The 26,025-nt window shown below is 35.1% G+C and overlaps 2 protein-coding genes and 1 pseudogene across 2 annotated transcripts; 2 read left to right on the top strand and 1 right to left on the bottom strand.

Annotated features, from left to right (window-relative positions):
* The first annotated feature begins 10,048 nt into the window (after nt 1-10,048).
* On the top strand, nt 10,049-10,583 carry LOC134391678 (olfactory receptor 6C2-like; annotated as a pseudogene).
* Nucleotides 10,584-13,497: 2,914 nt separating this feature from the next.
* LOC134360559 (double-strand-break repair protein rad21 homolog) lies at nt 13,498-15,758 on the top strand. The gene has a single exon (XM_063075112.1). It carries the CDS (start codon nt 13,578-13,580, stop codon nt 15,471-15,473), a length of 1,896 nt encoding a protein of 631 aa, XP_062931182.1. The 5' UTR covers nt 13,498-13,577; the 3' UTR covers nt 15,474-15,758.
* Nucleotides 15,759-20,707: 4,949 nt separating this feature from the next.
* LOC134360436 (olfactory receptor 6C75-like) lies at nt 20,708-21,649 on the bottom strand. The gene has a single exon (XM_063074813.1). It carries the CDS (start codon nt 21,644-21,646, stop codon nt 20,708-20,710), a length of 939 nt encoding a protein of 312 aa, XP_062930883.1. The 5' UTR covers nt 21,647-21,649.
* Nucleotides 21,650-26,025: the final 4,376 nt, after the last annotated feature.

Below are 26,025 nucleotides of genomic sequence, written 5' to 3'. Positions count from 1 at the left end.
GATCTACACAGTGTTACAAAGGCACCCAGAGAGACCAGTCGACTGTGCCTAGCAGAAACCTGGTAGACTTCCTGGGCGAGGCGGTGCTGAGCAGGGTCTTGAAGGCCCAGCTGATAGACGAGGGGTGCAGAAGACACGCCCCAACCCAGCACAGTGTGCACAGAGGGGGGAGACGTGCGGCCAGGGAGGCGGAGACTCGACAGAAACCACACACCCGGTGGGGTCGCCACTGCACGATCTAACAGCCTGGGCCAGAGCACACGGAACGGGGAGAAGTCCTGTACAGAAAGTGAAAGCTCAACAGAGATCACACACCCTGTGGTACGTGATCCACCAGCCCAGCAGAGTACAAGCTGACCAGAAAGGTGGATCCCCGGAGAAGCCCAAGACCCGAGGCAACCACACACACAAGACACTAGAGGCCAACTGAGCAGTCACGGCGGGAGCCATACCAAATTGGCAACAACAGCAACATCCTAGTTAGTCATTAGTCTTAAACCGGTGGACTGTGAAACCCCCTGCCACAATGAATAAACACCAAAAAAAAGACACCAGAAATACAAAAAATCAAGAAAGTACACCACCAAAAGTTAATAAATCTCATACTCTAGATCCTATAGAACAAGAAGCCCTTGAAATAACTGACAAGGAATTTCGAGTGATAATTCTAAAGAAACTGAATGAGATACAAGAAAACTCAGCTAGACATCATGATGAAATGAGGAAAAGTATACAGGATCTGAAAGAGGAAATATACAAGGAAATCAATGTCCTGAAAAAAAATGTAGCAGAACTTGCTGAACTGAAGAAGTTATTCAGCGAAATAAAAAACACAACGGAGAGTTTAACCAGCAGGCTTGTCGAAGTTGAAGAGAGAACCTCTGAACTTGAAGATGGGCTGTTTGAAATAACACAAGCAGACAAAAAGAAAGAAAAAAGAATCAAGAACATGGAAGAAAATCTGAGAGAGATATCAGACAACCTCAAGCGCTCAAATATCCGAGTCATGGGTATTCCAGAAGGGGAGGAAAATGGAGATTCCATTGAAAACATATTCAACAAAATAGTGGCAGAAAACTTCCCAGGTATAGGAAAAATCACAGATCTTCAGATCCAGGAAGCTCAACGATCTCCAAACGTATTCAACCCAAAAAGGCCTTCTCCAAGACATGTCATAGTCAAATTGGCAAAACTCAGAGACAAAGAGAGAATCTTAAAAGCTGCAAGAGAGAAGCGTCAAATCACCTATAAGGGAGCCCCAATCAGGTTAACATCAGACTTTTCATCACAAACCCTAAAAGCTAGAAAGGAATGGGATGATATTTTCAAAATACTAAAAGACAAAGATTGCCAACCAAGAATACTCTACCCTGCAAGGCTATCCTTCCGAAATGAGGGGCAAATAGTATATTTCTCAGACAAACAAAAACTGCGGGAGTTCACTACCACAAGACCACCCTTACAAGAAATCCTCAAGGGAGTACTGGGTTTGGTTCCTGAAAAATAACTACCACTGCCATAAAAACCTAAGAAAAATCTAAACCCGCTAGTACAATAAAAATGGCATTCATGAAGAGAAAACAAGCTAACAAAAACACTATCTACAACCTAAGGAACCAACAAACAAAGAAACCAAACAGTAAATCAGAAAGCAAGGAACAAAAGACACCTAAGACAACCAAACAACCAATAAAATGCTAAGAATAAATCAACACCTTTCAATAACAACTCTTAATGTTAAAGGCTTAAATTCCCCAATCAAAAGACACACACTGGCTGACTGGATCAAAAAGCAGGACCCAACTATATGCTGCCTACAAGAGACCCACCTCACCCATAAAGATTCACACAGACTAAGAGTGAAAGGATGGAAAAAGATTTACCATGCAAACAGAAAAGAAAAACGAGCTGGAGTGGCTATTCTTATATCTGACAAAATAGACTTTAAACTAAAAACCATAAAAAGAGACAATGAGGGACACTACTTAATGATAAAAGGACTGATCCATCAAGAAGACATAACAATCATAAATATGTACGCACCCAATGTTGGAGCAGCCAGATTTATAAAACAAACTCTATTAGACCTAAAGAAGGAAATAGACACTAATACCATAATAGCAGGGGACCTGAACACTCCACTGTCAATATTAGACAGATCATCTAGGCAAAGAATCAGTAGAGAAACACAAGATCTAAACAAGACTCTAGACCAATTGGAATTGGCAGATATCTACAGAACATTCCACCCAACAACCTCAGAATATTCATTCTTCTCATCAGCACATGGATCATTCTCCAAGATAGATCACATATTAGGTCACAAATCAAGTCTCAATAAATTCAAAAAAATTGGAATTATCCCATGTATCTTCTCAGACCACAATGGATTAAAACTAGAAATTAATAACAAGCGAAACTCTGGAAACTATACAAACACATGGAAATTAAACAGCATTCTACTTAATGACATATGGGTCCAAGAAGAAATCAAGCAGGAAATCAAAAAGTTTATTGAAAATAATGAAAACAATGATACATCATACCAAAACCTGTGGGATACTGCAAAAGCAGTATTGAGGGGAAAATTTATTGCATTAAATGCTCACTTCAGAAGAATGGAAAGATGGCAAGTGAACAACCTAACACTTCACCTTAAAGAACTAGAAAAACAAGAACAATCCAATCCTAAAGTTAGCAGACGGAGAGAAATCATTAAGATCAGAGCAGAACTAAATGAAATTGAAAACCAAAAAACAATTCAAAAGATCAACGAATCAAAAAGTTGGTTTTTTGAAAAGATAAATAAAATTGACAAACCATTAGCATGGCTAACAAAAAAAAGAAGAGAGAAGACTCAAATAACAAAAATTAGAAATGAAAAAGGCGATATTACAACTGATTCATCTGAAATAGAAGGAATCATTCGAGACTACTATAAACAACTATACGCCAACAAATTTGAAAATCTGGAGGAAATGGATAAATTTCTGGACACACACAAGCTCCCAAAACTGAACCGTGAAGACGTAGAAAATTTGAACAGACCAATAACAATAAAGGAGATTGAAGCTGTTATCAGAAGGCTCCCAACAAAGAAAAGCCCAGGACCAGATGGATTCACAGCAGAATTTTACCAAACATTCAAAGAGGAATTGACACCGATTCTTTACAAACTATTCCAAAAGATTGAAACGGACGCAAATCTCCCAAACTCATTCTATGAAGCAAACATCATCCTGATACCAAAACCAGGTAAAGATATAACCAAAAAAGAAAACTACAGGCCGATATCCTTGATGAATATAGATGCAAAAATCCTCACTAAAATACTAGCAAACAGAATACAGCAACACATACGAAAAATTATTCATCACGATCAAGTGGGATTCATCCCAGGGATGCAAGGTTGGTTCAACATACGCAAATCAATAAATGTGATACACCATATTAATAAACTCAAACACAAGGACCATATGATCATCTCTATAGATGCTGAAAAAGCATTTGATAAAGTTCAGCACTCATTCATGACAAAGACCCTCTATAAGTTAGGTATAGAGGGAAAGTATCTCAACATAATTAAAGCCATATATGCCAAACCCACTGCCAATATCATCCTGAATGGGGAAAAGCTGAAAGCTTTTCCTTTAAGAACAGGAACTAGACAAGGATGCCCACTCTCACCACTCCTATTCAACATAGTGTTGGAAGTACTAGACAGAGCAATCAGAGAAGAGAAGGAAATAAAGGGCATCCAGATTGGAAAAGATGAAGTCAAACTGTCCCTGTTTGCAGATGACATGATCCTATATATCGAACAGCCTAAAACCTCTACAAAAAAACTCTTGGAATTGATAAATGATTTCAGCACAGTAGCAGGATACAAAATCAACACACAAAAATCAGTAGCATTTCTTTTCTCCAATAGTGAACATGCAGAAGGAGAAATCAAGAAAGCCTGCCCATTTACAATAGCCACCAAAAAAATAAAATACTTAGGAATTGAGTTAACCAAGGAGGTGAAAAATCTCTATAATGAGAACTACAAACCACTGCTGAGAGAAATTAGAGAGGATACAAGAAGATGGAAAGATATTCCATGCTCTTGGATTGGAAGAATCAACATAGTGAAAATGTCCATACTACCCAAAGTGATATACAAATTCAATGCAATCCCCATCAAAATTCCAAAGACATTTTTCTCAGAAATGGAAAAAACTATTCAGACATTTATATGGAACAATAAAAGACCACGAATAGCCAAAGCAATGCTCAGCAAAAAAAATAAAGCTGGAGGCATAACACTACCTGACTTTAAGGTATACTACAAAGCTATAATAACCAAAACAGTATGGTACTGGCATAAAAACAGACACACTGACCAATGGAATAGAATAGAGAATCCAGAAATCAACCCACACACTTACTGCCATCTGATCTTTGACAAAGGCACCAAGCCTATTCACTGGGGAAGGGACTGCCTCTTCAGCAAGTGGTGCTGGGATAACTGGATATCGATATGCAGGAGAATGAAACTAGATCCATACCTCTCACCGTATACTAAAATCAACTCAAAATGGATTAAGGATTTAAATATACACCCTGAGACAATAAAACTTCTTAAAGAAAACATAGGAGAAACACTTCAGGAAATAGGACTGGGCACAGACTTCATGAATACGACCCCAAAAGCACGGGCAACCAAAGGAAAAATAAACAAATGGGATTATATCAAACTAAAAAGCTTCTGCACAGCAAAAGAAACAATTAAAAGAGTTAAAAGACAACCAACAGAGTGGGAGAAAATATTTGCAAAATATACATCTGACAAAGGATTAATATCCAGAATATATAAGGAACTCAAACAACTTTACAAGAAGAAAACAAGCAACCCAATTAAAAAATGGGCAAAAGAGCTAAGTAGGCATTTCTCTAAGGAAGATATCCAAATGGCCAGCAGACATATGAAAAAATGCTCAACATCACTCAGCATTCGGGAAATGCAAATCAAAACCACATTGAGATACCATCTAACCCCAGTTAGGATGGCTAAAATCCAAAAGACTATGAACGATAAATGCTGGCGAGGCTGCGGAGAAAAAGGAACTCTCATACATTGTTGGTGGGACTGCAAAATGGTGCAGCCTCTATGGGAAATGGTATGGAGTTTCCTTAAACAATTGCAGATAGATCTACCATACGACCCAGCCATCCCACTGTTGGGAATATACCCAGAGGAATGGAAATCATCAAGTCGAAGGTATACCTGTTCCCCAATGTTTATCGCAGCACTCTTTACAATAGCCAAGAGTTGGAACCAGCCCAAATGCCCATCATCAGATGAGTGGATACGGAAAATGTGGTACATCTACACAATGGAATACTACTCAGCTATAAAAACGAATGAAATACTGCCATTTGCAACAACATGGATGGACCTCGAGAGAATTATATTAAGTGAAACAAGTCAGGCACAGAAAGAGAAATACCACATGTTCTCACTTATTGGTGGGAGCTAAAAATTAATATATAAATTCACACACACACATACACACATACACACACAAACCGGGGGGGGGGGGGAAGAAGATATAACAACCACAATTATTTGAAGTTGATACAACAAACAAACAGAAAGGACATGGTTGGGGGGGAGGGGGGAGGGAGAAGGGAGGGAGGTTTTGGTGATGGGGAGCATTAATCAGCTACAATGTATATCGACAAAATAAAATTTAAAAAAAAAAAAAAAAAAAAAAAAAGAAATAAGAAACATAAGTTGAGCCATTAAAGATGAATCCATTGATTCCAATATCCATATGGTATTCTAGACAGAAGAAAAAAGAATAGTTGGAAAAAGAAATGCAATGAAAATACTATATAAAGAAACCATTTACTGGTGATGAATAAGATCTTAAACACAGCAAGAAGCAAGATTTTTTAAAAATAGAAATAAATACCTAAACACGTAATAGCAAAATGTAAGAATATTTTAATAAGGATGGCAGAACAATAGTATGGAAGTAGAAAGTAGAAAACTTACCTTGCCCTTGTATCTTGTGCCACCAGGTGTGAAGAAGGGGGGGGGGGGAATGATATGATAGGACTACATGGGAATCACTATCTCCAGAGAACCCAGAACAGAAGTTCAAAATATGGAGGACTTTGCTGATGACAAAGAGTAAATTCCAGAGACACAATTGATCATGTACTCAACCACATAGGGATAACAATCTGGGAGATAAAAGGATGACATGGGATCCTTTTATTCTTCATGTTGATTTAGATATTAAAGACTAGAGCATAATGGAATTAGTATTACTGGCCTCTCAGAGATAGAAGTTAATGCCAATTATAGTCTGAACTTATAGTAATGAGGCAGGGAGGGTAAATGGCAATGTAAGGATAGGTGGTCTACCCAATAGTAAGTAATGATTTAAGGTTCCCTTCCCGAAATACAGTGGTGGGAAGTATTCAGCCTGGTGGATAGTTACTTTGTCCAGCTAAAGCAAAGATTCTTATACCCTTCATATATGCTACTGTTGATATTGTTGAGGCCAGAGGAAGAGTGGTTCTAAATGAGGAGGAAGAGCTTGCCATAGGCAGTACTGAGCTAGGCAGACATGGAGCTTTGGAGATCTTTCTTCCATGCTACCACAGATAATGTTGAAGACAAAGGATGGGTGGGTTGAACAAGGCATGAGAAGGATGACCACAGAGGTTGAGGTGGAGATAAATATAATCTAACTCATAAACAACAAAGGTGTCCAACTGGAGGTAAGTCAGTAACAAGAAAATAAAAAGGGCAGTAGGACATTGGTAATGGTATTAGGTGGAATTGACCACAAAATGACAAACTTTTTTTTCATGAGGCTAAGAAAAAAATTTTTTTTTCAAGAGACAGTGGGAAAAGAAGAAAAGGGCATCACTGCTTCTTTCTCCAAAGGAAGTGGAGGATAAGCAGTCTCCCTATAAGGTTTATCTCAAAGGAGAGACAAGATTAGAAAGTAAGAAGATGCAGAGAGCAATCTCTGAAGAGCTCAAATTTTTAGAGAATAATTAAAGTAGAAATTTAGAGATTCGGGTCAGCAGGGTTGGGAAGGCAATCATAATGTTAGAACAATGTGTTAAAGAAAATTGAGAAAATATAAGAGTAAGGTTACAGATTAAAACAACACATTATAAAATAAAATTTTGTTCTTAAATTTACCTGACTAATTCTTCCAATTTTAATATTGTTACTAAAATGCACTTTTAATTAGGTTATTAACTATTCTCATAATTAGTGCTTTTTTATCTTAAATAAATGCCTTTAAAGCATTATTAATGAGAAAAAAATAAAAATGATTTTCTCATAAACAGTTTGTAAAAAGAAACAAGAGTTCATAACTTGGAATTGATTAAGACACTGACAGTGCTGGGTTTGTGTATCAATACATAGAAGATCATCTAAAGATAGATGAAATGAAGGACTTCTAGAATCAGCACTAAATTGGAAATTACCTGCTGATATAATTTAAATGTTCAGTTTTCTAAAATACAAAAGAAATAAACAGAAATCGGTGAACAAGTGTCAACTTATTTTTTAAGATATTTAGGAGCAAGGACATGGCCCAAAGTTTCCAGGGTTGTATAAAACACCAATGAGGTATCTCATGATTGACAAAAAGAGAGGCAGGTAGGCTGTGTATTGTAATCCTCTTCTACAGTTCAAGTTTCTTTTATTCTATTAATTAATAGTATTTTATTGATGTGTTTTAATTACTTAATCAATTGTTAATCTTTTAATTAATTTATTACTACTTGTATGATGATCACATTCTTGGGTGTGTCCCAGCTCTTCCTAAAACCATAAACCAGAGTCAGTCTCCCTTCCTCTAAAGGAGGCTGTAAACTCTGGGAGATTTGCTATGGGTAATGGGCATAGAGTCGGTAGAGACTATCTCCCACTTCTGGAAGAAAGGAATAATTTAAAGCAATCAAGTGGAATCTTCACATATCCAACTAATTGGAGATTCTATAAAATATAATGGGCTTTTTCCAGTTTATTGATGGCCTTGAAAAAAGACTGGAGAGTGAAATCATTTGAACAGAAGTTAGTGTAGTTAGTTGGTGTTGGCCAAGGAACAACCAAAGAACAGCTATTTGTCCAAATCCAAAATTTAAGAGTCCTTAAATTTTTGTTTTGAATATGTTACTGACAGATATATTGAGGAAGCATAAACGGAAACCATAAAAGGAAAGTTAGGGTGCCAAACACAGTGATAAGTCAGTCTACACTTTTTTACCTTAATGCAAGCATTATGTATGTGCTAAGTAGGTAGTTAGGTTATGGTGTGACTTAAGAGCCACTTAGAACATTTCCTCCACCAAACATAAAAGCAAGCAAGAATTCCCTAAATTAGAGTCAGGGATTAAATTTAAGAGGAGTCATAATGGTTTTAAAATTGAGTCCAAGTTACATAAGAAACCATATAACTTGATCTAGCTATGAGGGTAAATAGTTGTCTAGAATTGACTCTAACTCTCAGACTCCTTCACTTCTGTGGCTATTCTATTAAACAAAATTAAAACCCTATTTTCAACAATTTTTTTTAATTCTCTATTAAGCACAGGATGTGACTAAACACAGAAAGGTCTTAATGTGGTTTGGGAGATTCAGAAATCTTCCTCTGAAGAGTCTGAACAGAAAACTGAGGAATAAGTAAGTAAGAACCAGGTGTAAGTCAGAATCAGCAAACAGGATGGAACACCTTCTACAGAAAATCAGATAAAGGCACAAACAGTTTTAGAAAGTAATGGGAAAGATCTAGGGGATGATTACTCATAGGAGACTGTCCTTTGTAAATTAGTTATAGGTTGGTCATGGTGATGGAACACAACCTTCAACTGTTTTGACAGATGGATATAGAAACATTTTGTTGTGTCACAGCTACCCCCATATGTTTTCAATTTATTCAGGAAAAAAGCTTCAAGCAGATAATGAAACAGTAAAATTTCATTTAGTGAGGAGGGAAAAATTATTTTAAAAGAACAACCTAAAGTTGATGATTTCACTGTTCCCAGGGGAGCAATTAAAATGCTATGAGTAAATCTATTTCAAAGAGTAAATTAAAAGGATAAAGTACATTTTTTAGAATATCATTTAAAAATTCTATTATATTTGGACTATATTACTAAAAGAATCCTTAAGAAAATTCAATTTTTTTAAACCACAGGTTGTGACCATTTAGTATGCTATAAAATCAGTTTGGTGATATTTGTATTTTCTTTTAATGAGATAAATTAGAATAGAAAACATCAAAGACTAGAGCATCTAAGGATTAGTATTCTTTTGAAATTTTTGTTTCAGATGTGTGTGTATGTGCGTGTGCATATACCCTGGATTGCAATGTTAAATGCATAGCTTACCGCATGTTGTGGTAAAAAATGTTTCAAAGATGGGTTTCAATCCTGTCAAGTGACATATCAACAGAGCTGAGAGCACAAAGTGTTTTATCAGCACCGCACTCTCCCGAGTGAGCCACGGGCCAGCCCTAAAGTGTTTTAAAATATTCATTATCAAGAAAAATAAAATATGTGTAGAATACATTGCTTGGCTTTTCTAAAACAAGTGCATTTTTAAAACATTTATCCCACCCTCTTCTCATACCTTATGTCTTTCAGTTTTACACACAAATTGGGCAGAATTCAGGAGCTAGTGATGAGAAACCATACATCACTCACCAGATTCATCCTCCTGGGACTGACAGATGACCCCCACCTGCAGATTCTATTTTTATATTTGTACCTGTCACCCACATGTTGAGTGTAACTGAAAACCTGGCCATCATCCTCCTCACATTAGTGGACTACCACCTTAAAACTGCCATGTACTTTTTTCTCCAAAATTTCTCTTGTTTAGAAATTTCATTCACCTCCTCCTGCATGCCTAGCTTTTTGTACAGTATATCAACAGGAGCCAGGGACATCACCTATAATGCTTGTGCATGCCAGCTCTTTTTTTAAAGACCTGTTAGGAATAACAGATTTTTTTCTCCTGGCCACCATGTCCTATGATTGCTACTTAGCCATCTGCAAACCCCTGCATTACTCGACCATCACAAACTACAGGGCCTTCAAAAGGCTTATCTTCTGCTGTTGGATGGCTACTTTGTTGATCTTATTCCCACATCTTAGCTTGGGACTGGACCTGGAATTCTGTGACTCTAATGTCATTGGCCACTTTGTCTGTGATGCTAATCCTATCCTGAAGATCTCATGTTCAGATACATGGCTGACAGAGCAGATTGTTATTGTTTGCTCTGTGCTGATCTTTATTATGACTCTTGTGTCTGTGTTTGTCCTACGTGTATATCATCAGAACAATTCTAAGATTTCCCTCTGCCCAGCAAAGGAAAAAGGCCTTTTCCACATGTTCTTCCCACATCATTCTGGTTTCCATCACCTATGACAGTTGTATCTTGGTCTACATAAAACCTTCAGCAAAAGATGAAAAGGCCATTAATAAGGGAGTGTCAATGCTCACTACTTCTATTTCCCCCATGTTAAACCCATTTATTTATACTCTGAGTAGAAAATAAGTAAAACAAGCCTTTAATGACTTAGTGAAAAGATATGTACTGCTCTCTAGGAACTAGGAGAATGTTAAAGTCAGCATCTCTAGGCATATTTTCTTAAGTATCTATCCCATTTTGTGTCTCCCTGATCTAGTTTGAGTCCTACATTCTGCACTGGCCCTGCTCAAGTCAGCCTTTGCTTCTCCTTATAAACCAATCTCTTTGAGAGTAACTTTTATTACGAAAAAATGAGAATAGTTATTTTAGGAAATCCAAGCATGACCTCACCTTCAACCTTGCCTAGCCAATGTCCAAAGGATTGGGGGATTTGTCATAAAATATTGGTACAATCGTGCACATCACTTCTCCAAAACAAACCTACTCAAATTAAGAGAGAAATAATATTTAAAAGAATCAATACTATTTCTAAGCAGTAAGGAGAAAACATTTTTAAATCTCCCAAAATATATTTCAAATTAATTACGCATAAAGATTTAGGATTCTCAAAAAAGCATTTACTAAAGAAGAAACTTTAAAATGACAAGATTCACATATTTTATTGATCAAATCCAATTCAATATAAAGGATATAAAAACTCTTGCAAAAGGGCCATGAATTAAGTTAAAGTGAAGATGGAAACACACAGGTAATTATGTAGTTAAAATCAGCGTTGAAATTACATAAAACAGGACTGATATACATGCACCAACTGAAATGTTAAATCTTGAATGCATAATATTCGGGCTAAGCAAACAGATGGTGGCAAGTCCAAGAAAACTAATAGGGCTAGAAGGCTCATAAACAACCAGCAAGCCACATATACAGTGGGTGGAGAAAAGAGAAACAGAAAATAACAGTAACACTAATATTAATGAAATGAGTTGCCTTTTTAACATAAAAACCTTAGCCATTTCCAGAGTCCAAATATGCACTCAATAATATCCCTCAAAGAAATAGCTGCATTTAATTACTTGTAAATTCTTCGCCAATTTCCACTTCTGTTGTTCAACATATTAGACTTCCTTTGATCCTTATTCTCTTTCGTCAGGCTTCTGTTCACATCCTGGTACCTGCAAACAGGAATTTCCCCCCATTTTTTAACTTCCCATCCTCCATTTTAAGCAACTTTCCCACAAGAAATCTTTCTCTGACCTCGTCTTACTACTCTGCCACCAAAACTACCACCAAGCCTGGATAAGCCCAGCCCATCCATATTCCCACCACGCACTTGTCTGCCTCTATCATAACACTTACCAAACTGCAAAAATTTACTGTTGACATGTTTTTATTCTACTATGGGTGGCAAATGGCAGGCAGATTGTCCATCTTACATGCCAAATTCTATCCTGCTTTATGCTCAGCACCTAGACAAATATTAGTTACACAATAATCTTCCGACATGGTGACTTTATACTACTGACAATACAAAATGAAAATTTGTATGTGAGTATAAAAAATACAAAAGTAACATTTGACATTGATCTGTGAAGAATAGATAAAAGAAGGGCATGGCTAACATTAACTTTTCTGTTAAATTATGTATTTTTTAATTTCTGAGTGAAATAGAATGAAAGCCAAATTGTATTGAAAATTAATGATAATGACAAACCTGAAAATAACCCTACAAGTTATTTTTATAGTCAGAATTTACACCTGGAGAAATCAAAGTTTAGAAAAGTGAACTATTTCTGCTAGAGTGGTAAAACTAGGATTCAAAATCAGTTTTACTGAATTTAAAAGGATCTGTTTGTTCCAGAACATATAACTGCTTCTCTAGAGGCATCAGGATGACTTCAAGGAACATCCCAAGAAACACCAACTAGTACTGACATCAAGCAATATTTATATCAAAAATAATGCACAAAGATAAAAATAAATGTAATACATTTATACACATTTACATTAATATAATATTAATACTCAATTATATTAATTATTATAATTGGATAATATACTATAAAAACTATGATTAAATTCTTTAAAAAATAAGATTACTACTATGTAGAAATAAAGAAGTAGTAGTAGTGGAAAAAGAAGAGGAAAAAAGAGAAAAAATGGCTGTTTATTCTAAGATCCTCAACCTCATTGTGAAAAGCCTGACTTAAGGTGCTTTTCTTGGTGTCAGTCCTCCGTTTCCTGTGCCAGAGCCTCCCAATGTGAGTCCACTAAGACACTAAGGGATCCCGAATGGATTTCTCAAAATCTTACAGTGCTTAGAAGAGAGGTTAAGTTCAATCTCCATACTAGGACCAAAAATATGTAGTGACCTTCCAAATTTTAGCTAGACAAAAACATTTGGGCAGGTGTCTTCACCATATGGTTATGGTTTAACTTCAGAGTTCTAAAATATTTAGCTTCTCTGACTGTGATTCTGCCATAACCTACACTACTAGTCCATCATCTAAAATGCAAATGTGAACAGTATGAGTGGTACTGCTCTTCTAAACCACAACACGGCTGCTAATTAGTATTAATTAATCACACATTTCTTCAGTATGAATTCTAAACAAATTGAGAAGTAGGCACAAAAGTCAGGTGAATGTAAGTAGTTGCTCCATTCATAATAAATGGAGATTGAAGAATGTGGATAAGATGACAGGGTTTTCATAAACCGGCCTGATTTATTCACCAAGTTAGATGCAGAACGTTTCTAAAATCATAAGGTGAGGACACTTTGCCCTAGTGAGCTAATTCCATGGCAAACAAAAGCACGAGGGCAAGCGTGCTTGCTTTACTGGTAGCCAACAATTTTTTCCTAATTTAAATAGAAAATTAGCCATAAACCTAGGTGTTTAAACCATTCCTGAATGAAAATTACTTTTAAAATATACGAAAGAAGACAGGACATAATAATAATAATAATTAAGAAGACAGACATGTCCCCATTATCCTCCTTGCATAATTATCAACATATTAAAATTATTATTCTGGCCTTTTCCCCCCTCCCCGGGCCACCCATCTCGTGCAACTCCCAGCGGAGAGCAAGGTGTCATCCTATTTTCATAGTCAACCAGAACAATGTTCTACGCACATTTTGTTCTCAGTAAAAGAGGGCCTCTGGCCAAAATTTGGCTAGCGGCCCATTGGGATAAGAAGCTAACCAAAGCCCATGTGTTTGAGTGTAACTTAGAGAGCAGTGTGGAGAGTATCATCTCACCAAAGGTGAAGATGGCATTGCGAACGTCAGGGCATCTCTTATTGGGAGTAGTTCGAATCTATCACAGGAAAGCCAAATATCTACTTGCAGACTGTAATGAAGCATTCATTAAGATAAAGATGGCTTTTCGGCCAGGTGTTGTTGACCTGCCTGAGGAAAATCGGGAAGCAGCCTATAATGCCATTACTTTACCTGAAGAATTTCATGACTTTGATCAGCCACTGCCTGACTTAGATGACATTGATGTGGCCCAGCAGTTCAGCCTGAACCAGAGTAGAGTGGAAGAGATAACCATGAGAGAAGAAGTTGGGAACATCAGTATCCTACAAGAAAATGATTTTGGTGACTTTGGAATGGATGATCGTGAGATAATGAGAGAAGGCAGTGCTTTTGAGGATGACGACATGTTAGTGAGCACTAGTGCTTCTAACCTCCTATTAGAGCCTGAACAGAACACCAGCAATCGGAATGAGAAAATTAATCATTTAGAATATGAAGACCAATATAAAGATGATAATTTTGGAGAAGGAAATGATGGTGGAATACTAGATGACAAACTTATTAGTAATAATGATGGCGGTATCTTTGATGATCCCCCTGCACTATCTGAGACAGGGGTGATGCTGCCAGAGCAGCCTGCACATGACGATATGGATGAGGAGGACAACGTGTCAATGGGTGGGCCTGATAGTCCTGATTCAGTGGATCCTGTTGAACCAATGCCAACTATGACTGATCAAACAACACTTGTTCCTAATGAGGAAGAAGCATTTGCTTTGGAACCTATTGATATAACTGTCAAAGAAACAAAAGCCAAGAGAAAGAGGAAGCTAATTGTCGACAGTGTCAAAGAGTTGGATAGCAAGACTATTAGAGCCCAACTTAGTGATTATTCTGATATTGTTACTACTTTGGATCTGGCACCACCCACCAAGAAATTGATGATGTGGAAAGAGACAGGAGGAGTGGAAAAACTCTTTTCTTTACCTGCTCAGCCTTTGTGGAACAATAGACTACTGAAGCTCTTTACACGCTGTCTTACACCGCTTGTCCCGGAAGACCTTAGAAAAAGGAGGAAAGGAGGAGAGGCAGATAATTTGGATGAGTTTCTCAAAGAATTTGAAAATCCAGAGGTTCCTAGAGAGGAGCAGCAACAGCAAAATCAGCAGCGTGATGTTATCGATGAACCCATTTTGGAAGAGCCAAGCCGCCTCCAGGAGTCAGTGATGGAGACCAGCAGGACAAACTTGGATGAGTCAGCCATGCCCCCACCACCACCTCAGGGAGTTAAGCGAAAAGCTGGACAAATTGACCCAGAGCCTGTAATGCCTCCGCAGCAGGTAGAGCAGATGGAAATACCACCTGTAGAGCTTCCCCCAGAAGAACCTCCAAATATCTGTCAGCTAATACCAGAGTTAGAACTTCTGCCAGAAAAAGAGAAGGAAAAAGAGAAGGAGAAAGAAGATGATGAAGAGGAGGAGGATGAAGATGCTTCGGGGGGTGATCAGGATCAAGAAGAAAGAAGATGGAACAAGAGGACTCAGCAGATGCTTCATGGTCTTCAGCGAGCTCTTGCAAAAACTGGAGCTGAATCTATCAGTTTACTTGAGTTATGTCGAAACACAAACAGAAAGCAAGCTGCAGCAAAGTTCTACAGCTTCTTGGTTCTTAAAAAGCAGCAAGCTATCGAGCTGACCCAGGAAGAACCGTACAGTGATATCATTGCAACACCTGGACCAAGGTTCCATATAATTTGAGGAGCTAGAAGCATTATAGCTAGTGTTTATTTCACTAGTGTGCATACAAATTGCCCCCGTGTGTAGGGCACACAAAACCCTTCAACAAAATTTAGATGTCTGTCTGTACAAAGTCTCTGCCTTTTTCTTCCTTCATTTTTTTTTTCAGTATTTTAAATTTATCAACCTCATCTTTAAGGGAAACTGCTTATATGGGTTGTGTCTGTGTTCTGATGGAGAAAGCAGCACGCCAAGGATCCAGAAGATTATTTTAACAGTTCACAACAGATGTGTGCAATATTGGTGCGTGAAATAATATTGAGCAGCATTCAAAAGTCATGATTTTTATCTTAGTTCTCCATTACTGTATCAAAAAGGAAAACCTGTCTGGGGAAATGCCCAACTGTTTAATTATGAACTATGGTATGAGTCTTTGACAGGGAAGAAAAGATGTCTTTACATCAGTAACACCGGCAAGCATTTTGTTAACCACTGTACTTAGGGATGGTACCTGACAGACACAACACGTTTTAAAGTGTAATTCAATAAGGAGCAAGGGTGTATGTGAAATTATGTCGTGACTGATCAGTCCCCTTCAGCTACAAAAAGATAGGACTGACTTGCTTTAAAGTGTTCTGTTTTGTAAATCATTCCATTAAGTCTTTGTGATGAACTTTGCTGTCCTGAAATCTGTTGTTTTAGTGAGCCTCTAAAATGAGCAGAAATAGACTTATTAGGGTAGAATGACTATAAAAAACTTTTATAACTTTCCAGGAACTATAAATCAAAGTTTTAAAAAGATGTTTGGATATATTTGTTTGAGTATTCAGATCACGAAAATTGAAATTGCTCTGCCTACTAAAAGGACAAGCCAATGGGAAATTATACATCTGGTAGACTTAACCTTTAAGCAGACAACGCTGTAAAAACTAATGGCTTCTCTGATATTTATTATAAATTTTAGTACTGATCTCTTTTTCCAATGCTGTACACTCCTGTGTTTGGAATTTTAACAGCTTTGCAACTCAAATCCTGTATCCGGTTTTCTATAATTTAAGTGAAGAAAAACACACATCCAAATAAAGGCTTTATTATTAACAGACCAGATAACACCAGAAATTATGTGACTGTTATGATTATCAAAACATGTCTTAACTTTTTAGGGAAAAATTACACTGAAAGTTCTAGCTTAAGTGTTGGCACTTTTGTGGGAAAAAAATCACTTTTGAAACTCAGACTTCAGTGTATACCCAGTAATTTAAAATTATGTGAAATGTTTTAAATTTGTGAACTTGTAGTTACTGTTTTAATGATTCAGTTTCTTGAGAATGGTAATTGTGTAAATTGCTATTGCAGCTTTATTTTCAATATGATGTGCCTGTAAACCTTGGATTTTTCCCCCGTTGTAAAAAGACATTGTAGATAATTGAATGTTTGATTATAGAAAGGTCATTAGTTTCTTGTTACACATTTTGTTAGTCTGGTTTTTGTTGCTTATCGGGTTTAATATTGTTCTTGAAAATAGTTGATGCTATGTTATGTATAACTTTTCTAATAAAAGTTGTGTTATAAGCTGTAAAAAAAAAAAAAAAAAATTATTATTCTGTATCACTACCCAGTCATATATTCTGGGAGCTACCATTTCACCTTATAGCATTCACCCATTAATTTATTGCATTTCATCACAAATTTATCAGTAGGCATATACAACTAGCAAGAAAACTTTCTTTTTACCTATCATGCCTTTATTCTACATAACAAAATTATTAATAAATCATAATAGATTTTTGTATTCAGTATATATTAAAGTTTCCCTGGTACACTCAAAGGTGCATTGTTTTTTCGTTTTGGTATTTTTCACAATTAATGTTCTTAAATCAAAATCCAAACAAAATCCAAACAAGCATCACATTCGGTTGTTATGACACTTAAAATCTTTTTTGTATTCCCAAACAGTTTTTTTTGGGGGGAGGGGCATAGCTTGATGGAGAAATTAGATCATTTGTAGGGTACAACTTCCTAGATTACTTAACTCAGTGTTTCCTTATGGTATCAGTTAACTTGTTTCTCTGTCACCCAATTTCTTCTCACATGTCCATTAGATTTAATTCTCAATTAGATTTGATTTCATATTTTTAGACAAGGATAGTTGATAGATGAGGCTGTATGCTTCTATTGCATCTTATGAGCTGCATAATGTCTGACTGACCGATTTATAAGTAATACTCAGATTAATCAGTGTGTTCAGGGCTTGTCAGCCTGATGCCTCTGTTATAAATGTCCCCATCATCAGCATTTCACAAATTTTTTAGCATATTCTAATTCATTGCCTAGATCTATAATTTCATTAAGAAGTCTAAACCATGGTTTTCGTTTGTATTTCTGTGAATTAACAACTTCATTTATAAACTATTTAACTACCTGAAATACAGTATACAGTATATAGAAAAGACAAGACAAATATTTGGCTTCTTTCCTCCTTAATCAAAGTTTTACAGCAGTAATTTAATGTCCTAGTAACTTCCCTTGGTGATCAATTGATTTCCTTTTATAATGCTATAAACTAATGGGATTGTTATATATTTGATATGTTTCAATCTTTTACAGTCATTATTATATTTTTTAGGCGCAAATTGTTCTAATTTAGGTCAGTGGGTAGGATTCAAATTGATTCCTGTGTCCTCATGATGTGACTTTTTTGCTTCCTTTCTTTCTGGCACAACATGTTCCAGGCTCAGTTTGTATGTATCCTATCTCTAACCTGGAAAAAACTACTTCCCGAAGAAGTTCTGGCTTCTCGTGGTGGGAAACAGAATTTAGAAACTACAGTCTGCTGCCAGAATTGCCTGTACTTTAACATAAACATGGGCCCTAATTAATGCCAAATAATTGATGCCATTTAATTCTACGGGTTTAGTTTCTGCCCTTAGAATGGACATACAGTTATGATATTATCCAGAATGGACTCAAAAAACACTTTGTTTCCATAGTCCTACATATAAAAAATCACACCAATCAACTAGATATATATGCAAAACTTAATAGCTGCTATATTTTCAATAAATTTCAAGAATTTGTCCCTTATTTGATAACTTCTATAAGGCTCAGACTGCTTAAGGTGTAAGTATTCAACACCTAAAGTGTTCTCCTACATAATGTTTGTATCGCATATTTATTTGCAAAACTAATCAACTATTTCACCGCAAATACAGGCTAACCTTGGAACCAATTACAGATCATAAATACTTCTTCATATCTTACATTATAACACCACCCTTACTGTTACTGCATGTAGGAACTTACATTTGACAAACACTCAATCCTATTTGGTATAAAATGCTCATTGTCCCATCCATCCCAGTTTTAAACATAGCTTTGGACAGCTATTTTTTTAATTGAATTTTATCTTAACCTCTAAGAAAAACAGGAATATAAGTCTCCTCCTCTACTCTGATGACAATTTTAGTAATCAGTCTTGTAATAATTTCAGGAAATAGCTAAATATCTTAGTTTTTTCCCCTGAGAGCAGCTAGATATAAATATACTAAAATTTGGAGCTTTAATTTTGAAAGGCATTCTATATGTCAGATTTGTATGTTCTCAAATTAAATACTTTGTGCCTTGTCTTTATTATTGACTAAATAAGATGTAGGGCCTTAGTATGAAGCATATCATCAAATTTGTGTCACTATATGTATTTTCGTTTTTGTTCTATTCACAGAGCCAAATTTGTAGACCTCTCACAATAGGTTTCCACAGGTTTTAACAGAATCGATCTGAAAAATATTCCACCCTGCTTTCAGATACTCCTATAGACCAATTCAAACTTGCAAAAATTATATATATATATATATATAGGAGATTAAGCTATAAAAGCAAACAATGAAACTTAAAAAGCAAGCAATTATAGTTGAGAAGAGATAGAGAGGAAGAAAGAGAGTTTTTACTTTCACCGTGATGAAGCGTTTTAGAATATAAAGTATGGGCTAGTTTTTGTTGCACTCAGGCTATATTCTTATCTTAGTAATTCCACACTAAGTAGGATAAAGGTTATCACAACATTACTTTTCCTTGAGTTTACCAGAAGATTCTTCCCCCCTTTAATTTCTTTTGAGAATTTCATTTTTTCCTTCAATAATTTGTAAACATCCCTATTTATCCTAGGGAATTCGCATTAATGTATCCACATTGTGTTTTCCACATTTCTTTTGGTTAGTAGCCATACTTTACATTAAAGTCAACCTGATTAACAACAACAACGACAAACCCTACTGACTCCACAGACCTTTTGGAAGATTTAGTCTGTGTCACTGTCTTTACCAGCAATTTCACTGAAAGCTCAAGCAACTAAAGCAGAATACTCAATGAAATTTAGCATTATATTTTTTCCAGCTTTATTGTATGTGAAAATGATTATTACATATAAATAAGAAATATTTAGATAGAGAAGATACCTTTATTTAATCAAGGAAATTCTGTGGAAAAGGTAATGTCTTACATTACAATTTAATTCACTGGCATAGCTAGACATTCTCTCAGAAATTTGAAGTTTTAGTATTTTAATGTTAAAAAATATTTCCAGTTAGAGTCATATGGAATTTAATTGCTATTTATTCTTACTTATTTGTGATATGCATAAAGTTAAAAAAGTTAGTTTTATCTTACTGAATGAAAAGTATTTTGTAAAATAAATTATTATAAATTAAATCTGATTTACATTATAATTTGTGTGACCTGTTCAAAAACAAAAAATGATGCTTATGAAACATAATATTACAAACAGCATAATACTATATCATTGAAATTTTTCTTGGCTAAATAATTGATTTTATGATTTCTTTTAAATCATGTTTTGTCTTAAAAATTTGACTCTAACTATAAGCATTCAATTTATATGCCAACTTCTGAAAAGGCCTCTAACATGCAAGCTCGTACAGGCCTTCACTGAAAACACTTGTTTCAATCAATATAATCTATGAAGCATATTACATTTAAAATTCAGCATTTCTGAAATGGATAAAGGAACAGGTCTGTACAATTTTTAGCCAGAAAAGATAACATGGAAGGTAGCCCAATGTGGGCTGAAATTGCTAATATAATCTGAAAATATGTACAGAGTAAGATTAAGTAAACAAAGATTAAAAAGCAGAGAGCAGCCAGAGACAGAATCGGAAATGGAAATCCCAAGGGAAACAGAGGGAGGGAAAAAGGAAACATTTTAATTTATTTTTTTCTTCATACTTTTTGAAATTTTCTCATTTGTTTGACACAAATAAAACTTTCTGGACCATGTCCTTGAAAGCTTGTTTCACCTGCTGATTCCTTAGGGTATAAATGAAGGGATTCAGTAAAGGAGCAACTGAAGTGTTGAGCACAGCTACTCCTTTGCTTAAAGTTACTCTATCATTTGCTGATGGTTTTATGTACATAAAGATGCAGCTACCATAAGAAATAGAAACCACAATCATGTGGGAAGAGCAGGTAGAAAAGGCTTTTGTTCTTTGCTGAGCTGAAGGAAATTTGAGAATTGTCTTGATGATGTAACCATAGGAGAGAATCACTAACATCAGTGTGACCATTAGTGTCACTACAGCCAAGAAAAAAGACATTAGCTCTAGGAAATGTGTGTCTGAGCAAGAAATCTGGAGGATGGGAGAAGAATCACAAATAAAATGATCAATGACATTGGAAACACAGAATTCCAACTTGAGTCCCAAGATCACTGGAGGAAAGACAATCAAGAATCCAGTTACCCAAGAACTGAGTACAAGTTGGTAGCAAATTCTGTTGCTCATGATGGTGGTATAATGCAGAGGTTTACATATAGCCACATAACGATCATAAGACATAGCAGCCAGAAGGTAAAATTCAGTTACCCCCAAAAAGATGAAAAAAAATAACTGAATCATACAACCCATATAAGAAATAGTTCTGTCCTTTGTCACAAGGCTCACCAGAAACCTTGGAATACAAACGGTTGTGAATGAGATTTCTAAAAAGGAGAAATTCCGTAGAAAGAAATACATTGGTGTCCTAAGGTGGGAATCCAGCAGAGTTAGAATGATGATGGTTAAGTTTCCTGTCACACTCAACATGTAGGTAAAAAATAAAAAGAAGAAAATCACAGCCTGTAACTCAGCGTCATCTGTCAGACCCAAAAGAATAAACTCTGTCCGCACTGAATGGTTCTTCATTCCCGTCTTCTGGATTTTATCAATGCTAGGGGAAAAAAGGGTAAAAAAAATTTTTTTTTAATTAAAAAAAAAGAACTTTCAAGACTAGCTATTAGAGTCAAAAAGAAAAAACAAAGAAAGAGAAAGAGAAGCTAACATTTATTGATCACCAGCAATATACCAGGCACTATGCTTGAAGATTTACATAAATTTTATTACTAATATCTCCAAAAACCCTCTTTGAGTAGTGTATTATTATCAACACTTTTTAGAGAAGAAAAATGAGGCCCAGATTGAAGACTTTTCTGGGGTATATTTCTAAATCCCAGATTTCTAACAGAAAGCTAGTGAAGCTTTAATAAAAAGAAATGCCCAAGACACAACCCAGACTATTCATTCAGAATACCTTGGATGAGACTTAGGCATTTGTACTTTTTTTTTTCAAAGTTTACAAATTTATAGACAAATTAAGAAGTGCTGTGTTAGTTATTCAGCAGAGGAATTGAACCCAAAGTCTTTCAAATGCAACGTTTGGTCTTTTTTAACTTTATCATACTGAATATCCTTTACAAGGTCTTCGCCCTGAGTACATGAATAGATTTCAGAATGTTCTTGAATTCACTTAAATTCTAGGCAAATTGTGTGTGGGAAGGCCACACATTAAAGAAAGAGCAAAACACACAAAAAATGTTTAAGAATAACTGCAATATATACGTTACTGCTTCAAGAATGGCAACAATAAAACTATTATTCAAAATCCATGCCAATAGGGTGGTAAATCTGAAAATTGCAGATGGGATCTAAAATTCATGAAACATCGGGCATATTAGAGCTAAAATAAAAATTCATAGATTATTTTGTCCAATCTTGTGCATAAAGCTAAAATCCTCTCTACAAAATAAAGGAGGTATCTATTTATCCAGGTTTTACTTTTAAAGCTGCAATCACAGTCATTGATAGCTTTTAAGGAAAAAAATCTTTACAACATAAATCAATATAAATAAAAGGATGAAATCTTTCTATAAATTCAAAAACATGCAAACTTTTACAACCACATTTTAAATAGCAGTTTTCAATTCCCTAAACACGTTTTAGAAATCAGCTGCATGGTTTGTAAGATCTCTATTAGAGTAGAATTTTAGCCAGACTGTAGCCTGACTGCACTATTTCCATTTGAAGTTTCTCATGGACATAATCCCTAAAAGCCAAAAACAAACAAACAAGTCCAAAAAAGGCATTTACTCTTCTTCAGACTTATCTTTACCTGTGAAAGCTTGCACTGCTTGTGACTACTCTTTAAAATCTACCATATGCCTAAAATTTTTAACATTTTGTGTTTCAATTCTTTTTCTCACTTCCCACTTCAAAATTTACACCTGCCCAAATCAATTATGTATTTCTTTCTTGTATAATTTCCTTCTACTTTGACTTTTTTTAAAATCTGACCTAGTCCTGAAGATATATATGAGTATAACAATGATTTCCAGGATCAAGTAAGATAGAATTTACAGTAATCCGTGATATTTTGATATTTTCTGTGGCTAAAGCTGCTTTGCCATTTATTGCCTACAAAATAAAAATAATATATTGTTGTTCACAACTGTTCTCTTATAATCAGAATCTCCATAACAATTATTTTTTCTTTATTAATGAATTCAAAGATATCTCTCTGGGCAGATGTAACCAGGCTCCCCCCCAAAAATAAATTACTAACTATACTGTGGCAAAATTATGGCCATAGAGTGAACATTTCTTTCTAAAGCCAGCTCTTCATTTGTTTTTCCCATAACTTATCCATTGCTACACTCAATTTATCTAATTAATTTAAATCTTTTAAAATGGGCTGAATTAGTTAAACAAATATTTACTTCCACATTTTATATTTCTACACCAAAAAAAAAGAGAAAGAGAAATGTAAAATGATTAACAAAAAAGAAAAAAGCAAACTACTGGTAAATATCTGCCCTTGATTTCCACGAAAACTGCTTTAATCTACAATTAAAAATAAAAGGGCCAAGCTCTAAAGCACTTACCTTAGTTTCTGTATTTTCAATATTTTCCTCTAGAATGCAAAAAGGGAGTAAAAAGGAGCTAGTTTAATGGATTATAAATGTATTTACAGTCTAGACAATATTATTTCAGCAAAAAATTAAAAGAAAAATTACATTTAAGTTGCAACAATGCAAAAAGGTGGAGAATGTGTTCTGTGCTTCTGTAAGTTCTTCACCATCCTCTTCTCACCACTGTGTGTAAGTTAGAACTTGTTTTAGTGTTCAAGACTTGGCTAACAGAAATACTAGAACTCAGTATATTTTGTTTCTATCTCAGATAAGGCAAATTCTCTAGCACTTACTATGGTTACATTCAAGTGGTATAATACCTGTTATTAATACTACTGAAATACATTTTTATATTCTTTAAAAAATTAGGAACAGAAAAAACTGCAGGAATATCTGATAAAAGTGTTATCCTCCAAGTAGAGAGATATTTCATTGCTAATTTTACACTCTAAAAATGCAAGCATTCATTTTTCATTTTATTAATTACATAGTCAAGGGATTTCATTGAGAAGGGAAAAGAAACAAAACAACATAAAAGAAAACTTTCCCCTTGGATTAATAATCAGAAGACACTAATGATATACAATAAAATCAATTTGTATATCTTATTGTAATGAAATGTGGAGGGTCAGTAAATCTAAAGAGAACTGTATTTATTGAAAATCTCTAGGAGAGTAAACAAAAGCAATTGGTGGGTCAGGATCACATTAATTTTATTATTCAATAATTAACTTTAACAGTTTAGTAGTAAAAGATGCCATTAGATTTACCACATTTAAAAAGTCTTTCATTCAAAAGATCTTTGAAGACATGGTTGACAAGGTTCTCATTTTATCACGTGTTGTAGCATATTCCAAATTAATCAGTTTAGGGATCAGTTATCTCAGTATATAAAGTCCATCACAAGGAAAGTGTTACTCAGACCCAAAGGAAACATTACTGAATGAAATGAGATATGAGAATAGATACTGATATGAAAGTTATGTCCAAGGAGAATAAAATATAGATGCTTATAGTGACCTAAGAAATTAAGGAAGGATGGCAGTCAGACAATAGTAATTTTAAGGTATTTCTCCCAAATACATTAAGAAATAGAAACGTTAAAAGAAAGGATGTCAAACCCCTGACTAACCACATGTGAAAGAAGTAGATAACCTGGGAAGTAGAAAAGAATTGAAAAATAATTCAACTAACATAATTTAACAAAGAATTGCAAGGGCTGGATATGTACATGGACAATGAGGCCTTCAGAACGCACAAATGAAAAGGGTGTCCATGGTGGTATTGACCCCTGAATGGAAACTCAGAAAATAGCACAGCTCAGTTTCATGAACATGATATTCTTGTAGGCAAATAATAAGCCTTGTTTATAATACTTGCTCACTGATATGACAAACTATAAAATAAAACCATTGTATGAATACCTGTAGATCTAAATTACTCCTGACTCCCCCTCAAACTGTAGAATTCTTACAACGGTAAAAAAAAATAAATACATGGTAAATTCAAACTTTAAGTTCTTCCTTTAAATGATCCTGAAAGATCTGAATTTATACCAAAACAGAGCTAAAAGGCATTATGGCCCTCGATAATAAATAATCTACACTGGTTATGGAAAACATAAGAAAAAAAGAAATTAACTTTTTCACAGTGTAGAAGAAAAGAAATATCTGACAAGTCAAAGCAAATACTCCTTTACAAAATCAAATTATTGTAAGAAATTTTTAAAAACATTGGGAAATGAATTATTTGTGGTCAACAGGATATAGGAAGGCAGTGCAGCTATGAAATTAGGATCTATAAAACATCCAGAAAACTTACTCTTAACAAAATGGCAATAGTAAGTCCTTACCTCTCAATAATTGCTTAAATGTAAATGGATTAAATTCTCCAATGAAGACTTGGAGTGGCTAAATGGATTTTTTAAAAATTCTCAATAAAATACTAGAATTCAAAAACAGAATTCAATAGCATATTAAGAAGATCATATACCATGATCAAGTGCAATTTATCTCTAGGATGCAAAAATGGTTCAATACATGCAAATCAATAAATGTGACATATCACATTACTGGAATGAAGGACGAAAACCAGGTGATCATCTCAATAGAAGCAGAAAAAAACATTTCACAAAATTCAACTTCCTTTCTTGATAAAAACTCACAACACATTAGGTATAGATGTAATGTACCTTAACACAATAAAGGCCACATATGAAAAGCCAACAGCTAATATCATGCTGAACAGTGAAGAGTTGAGAGCTTTTCCTCTAAGATCAGGTACAGGACAAGGGTGCCCACTGTCACTACTTCTATTCAGCATAGTACTGAAAGTCTTAGC

This window comes from Cynocephalus volans, chromosome 12, assembly GCF_027409185.1.
Source record: "Cynocephalus volans isolate mCynVol1 chromosome 12, mCynVol1.pri, whole genome shotgun sequence".
Taxonomy (NCBI): domain Eukaryota; kingdom Metazoa; phylum Chordata; class Mammalia; order Dermoptera; family Cynocephalidae; genus Cynocephalus; species Cynocephalus volans.
Note: the sequence above shows the minus strand (reverse complement) of the source record. Positions and strands in the feature narration are given on the sequence as shown.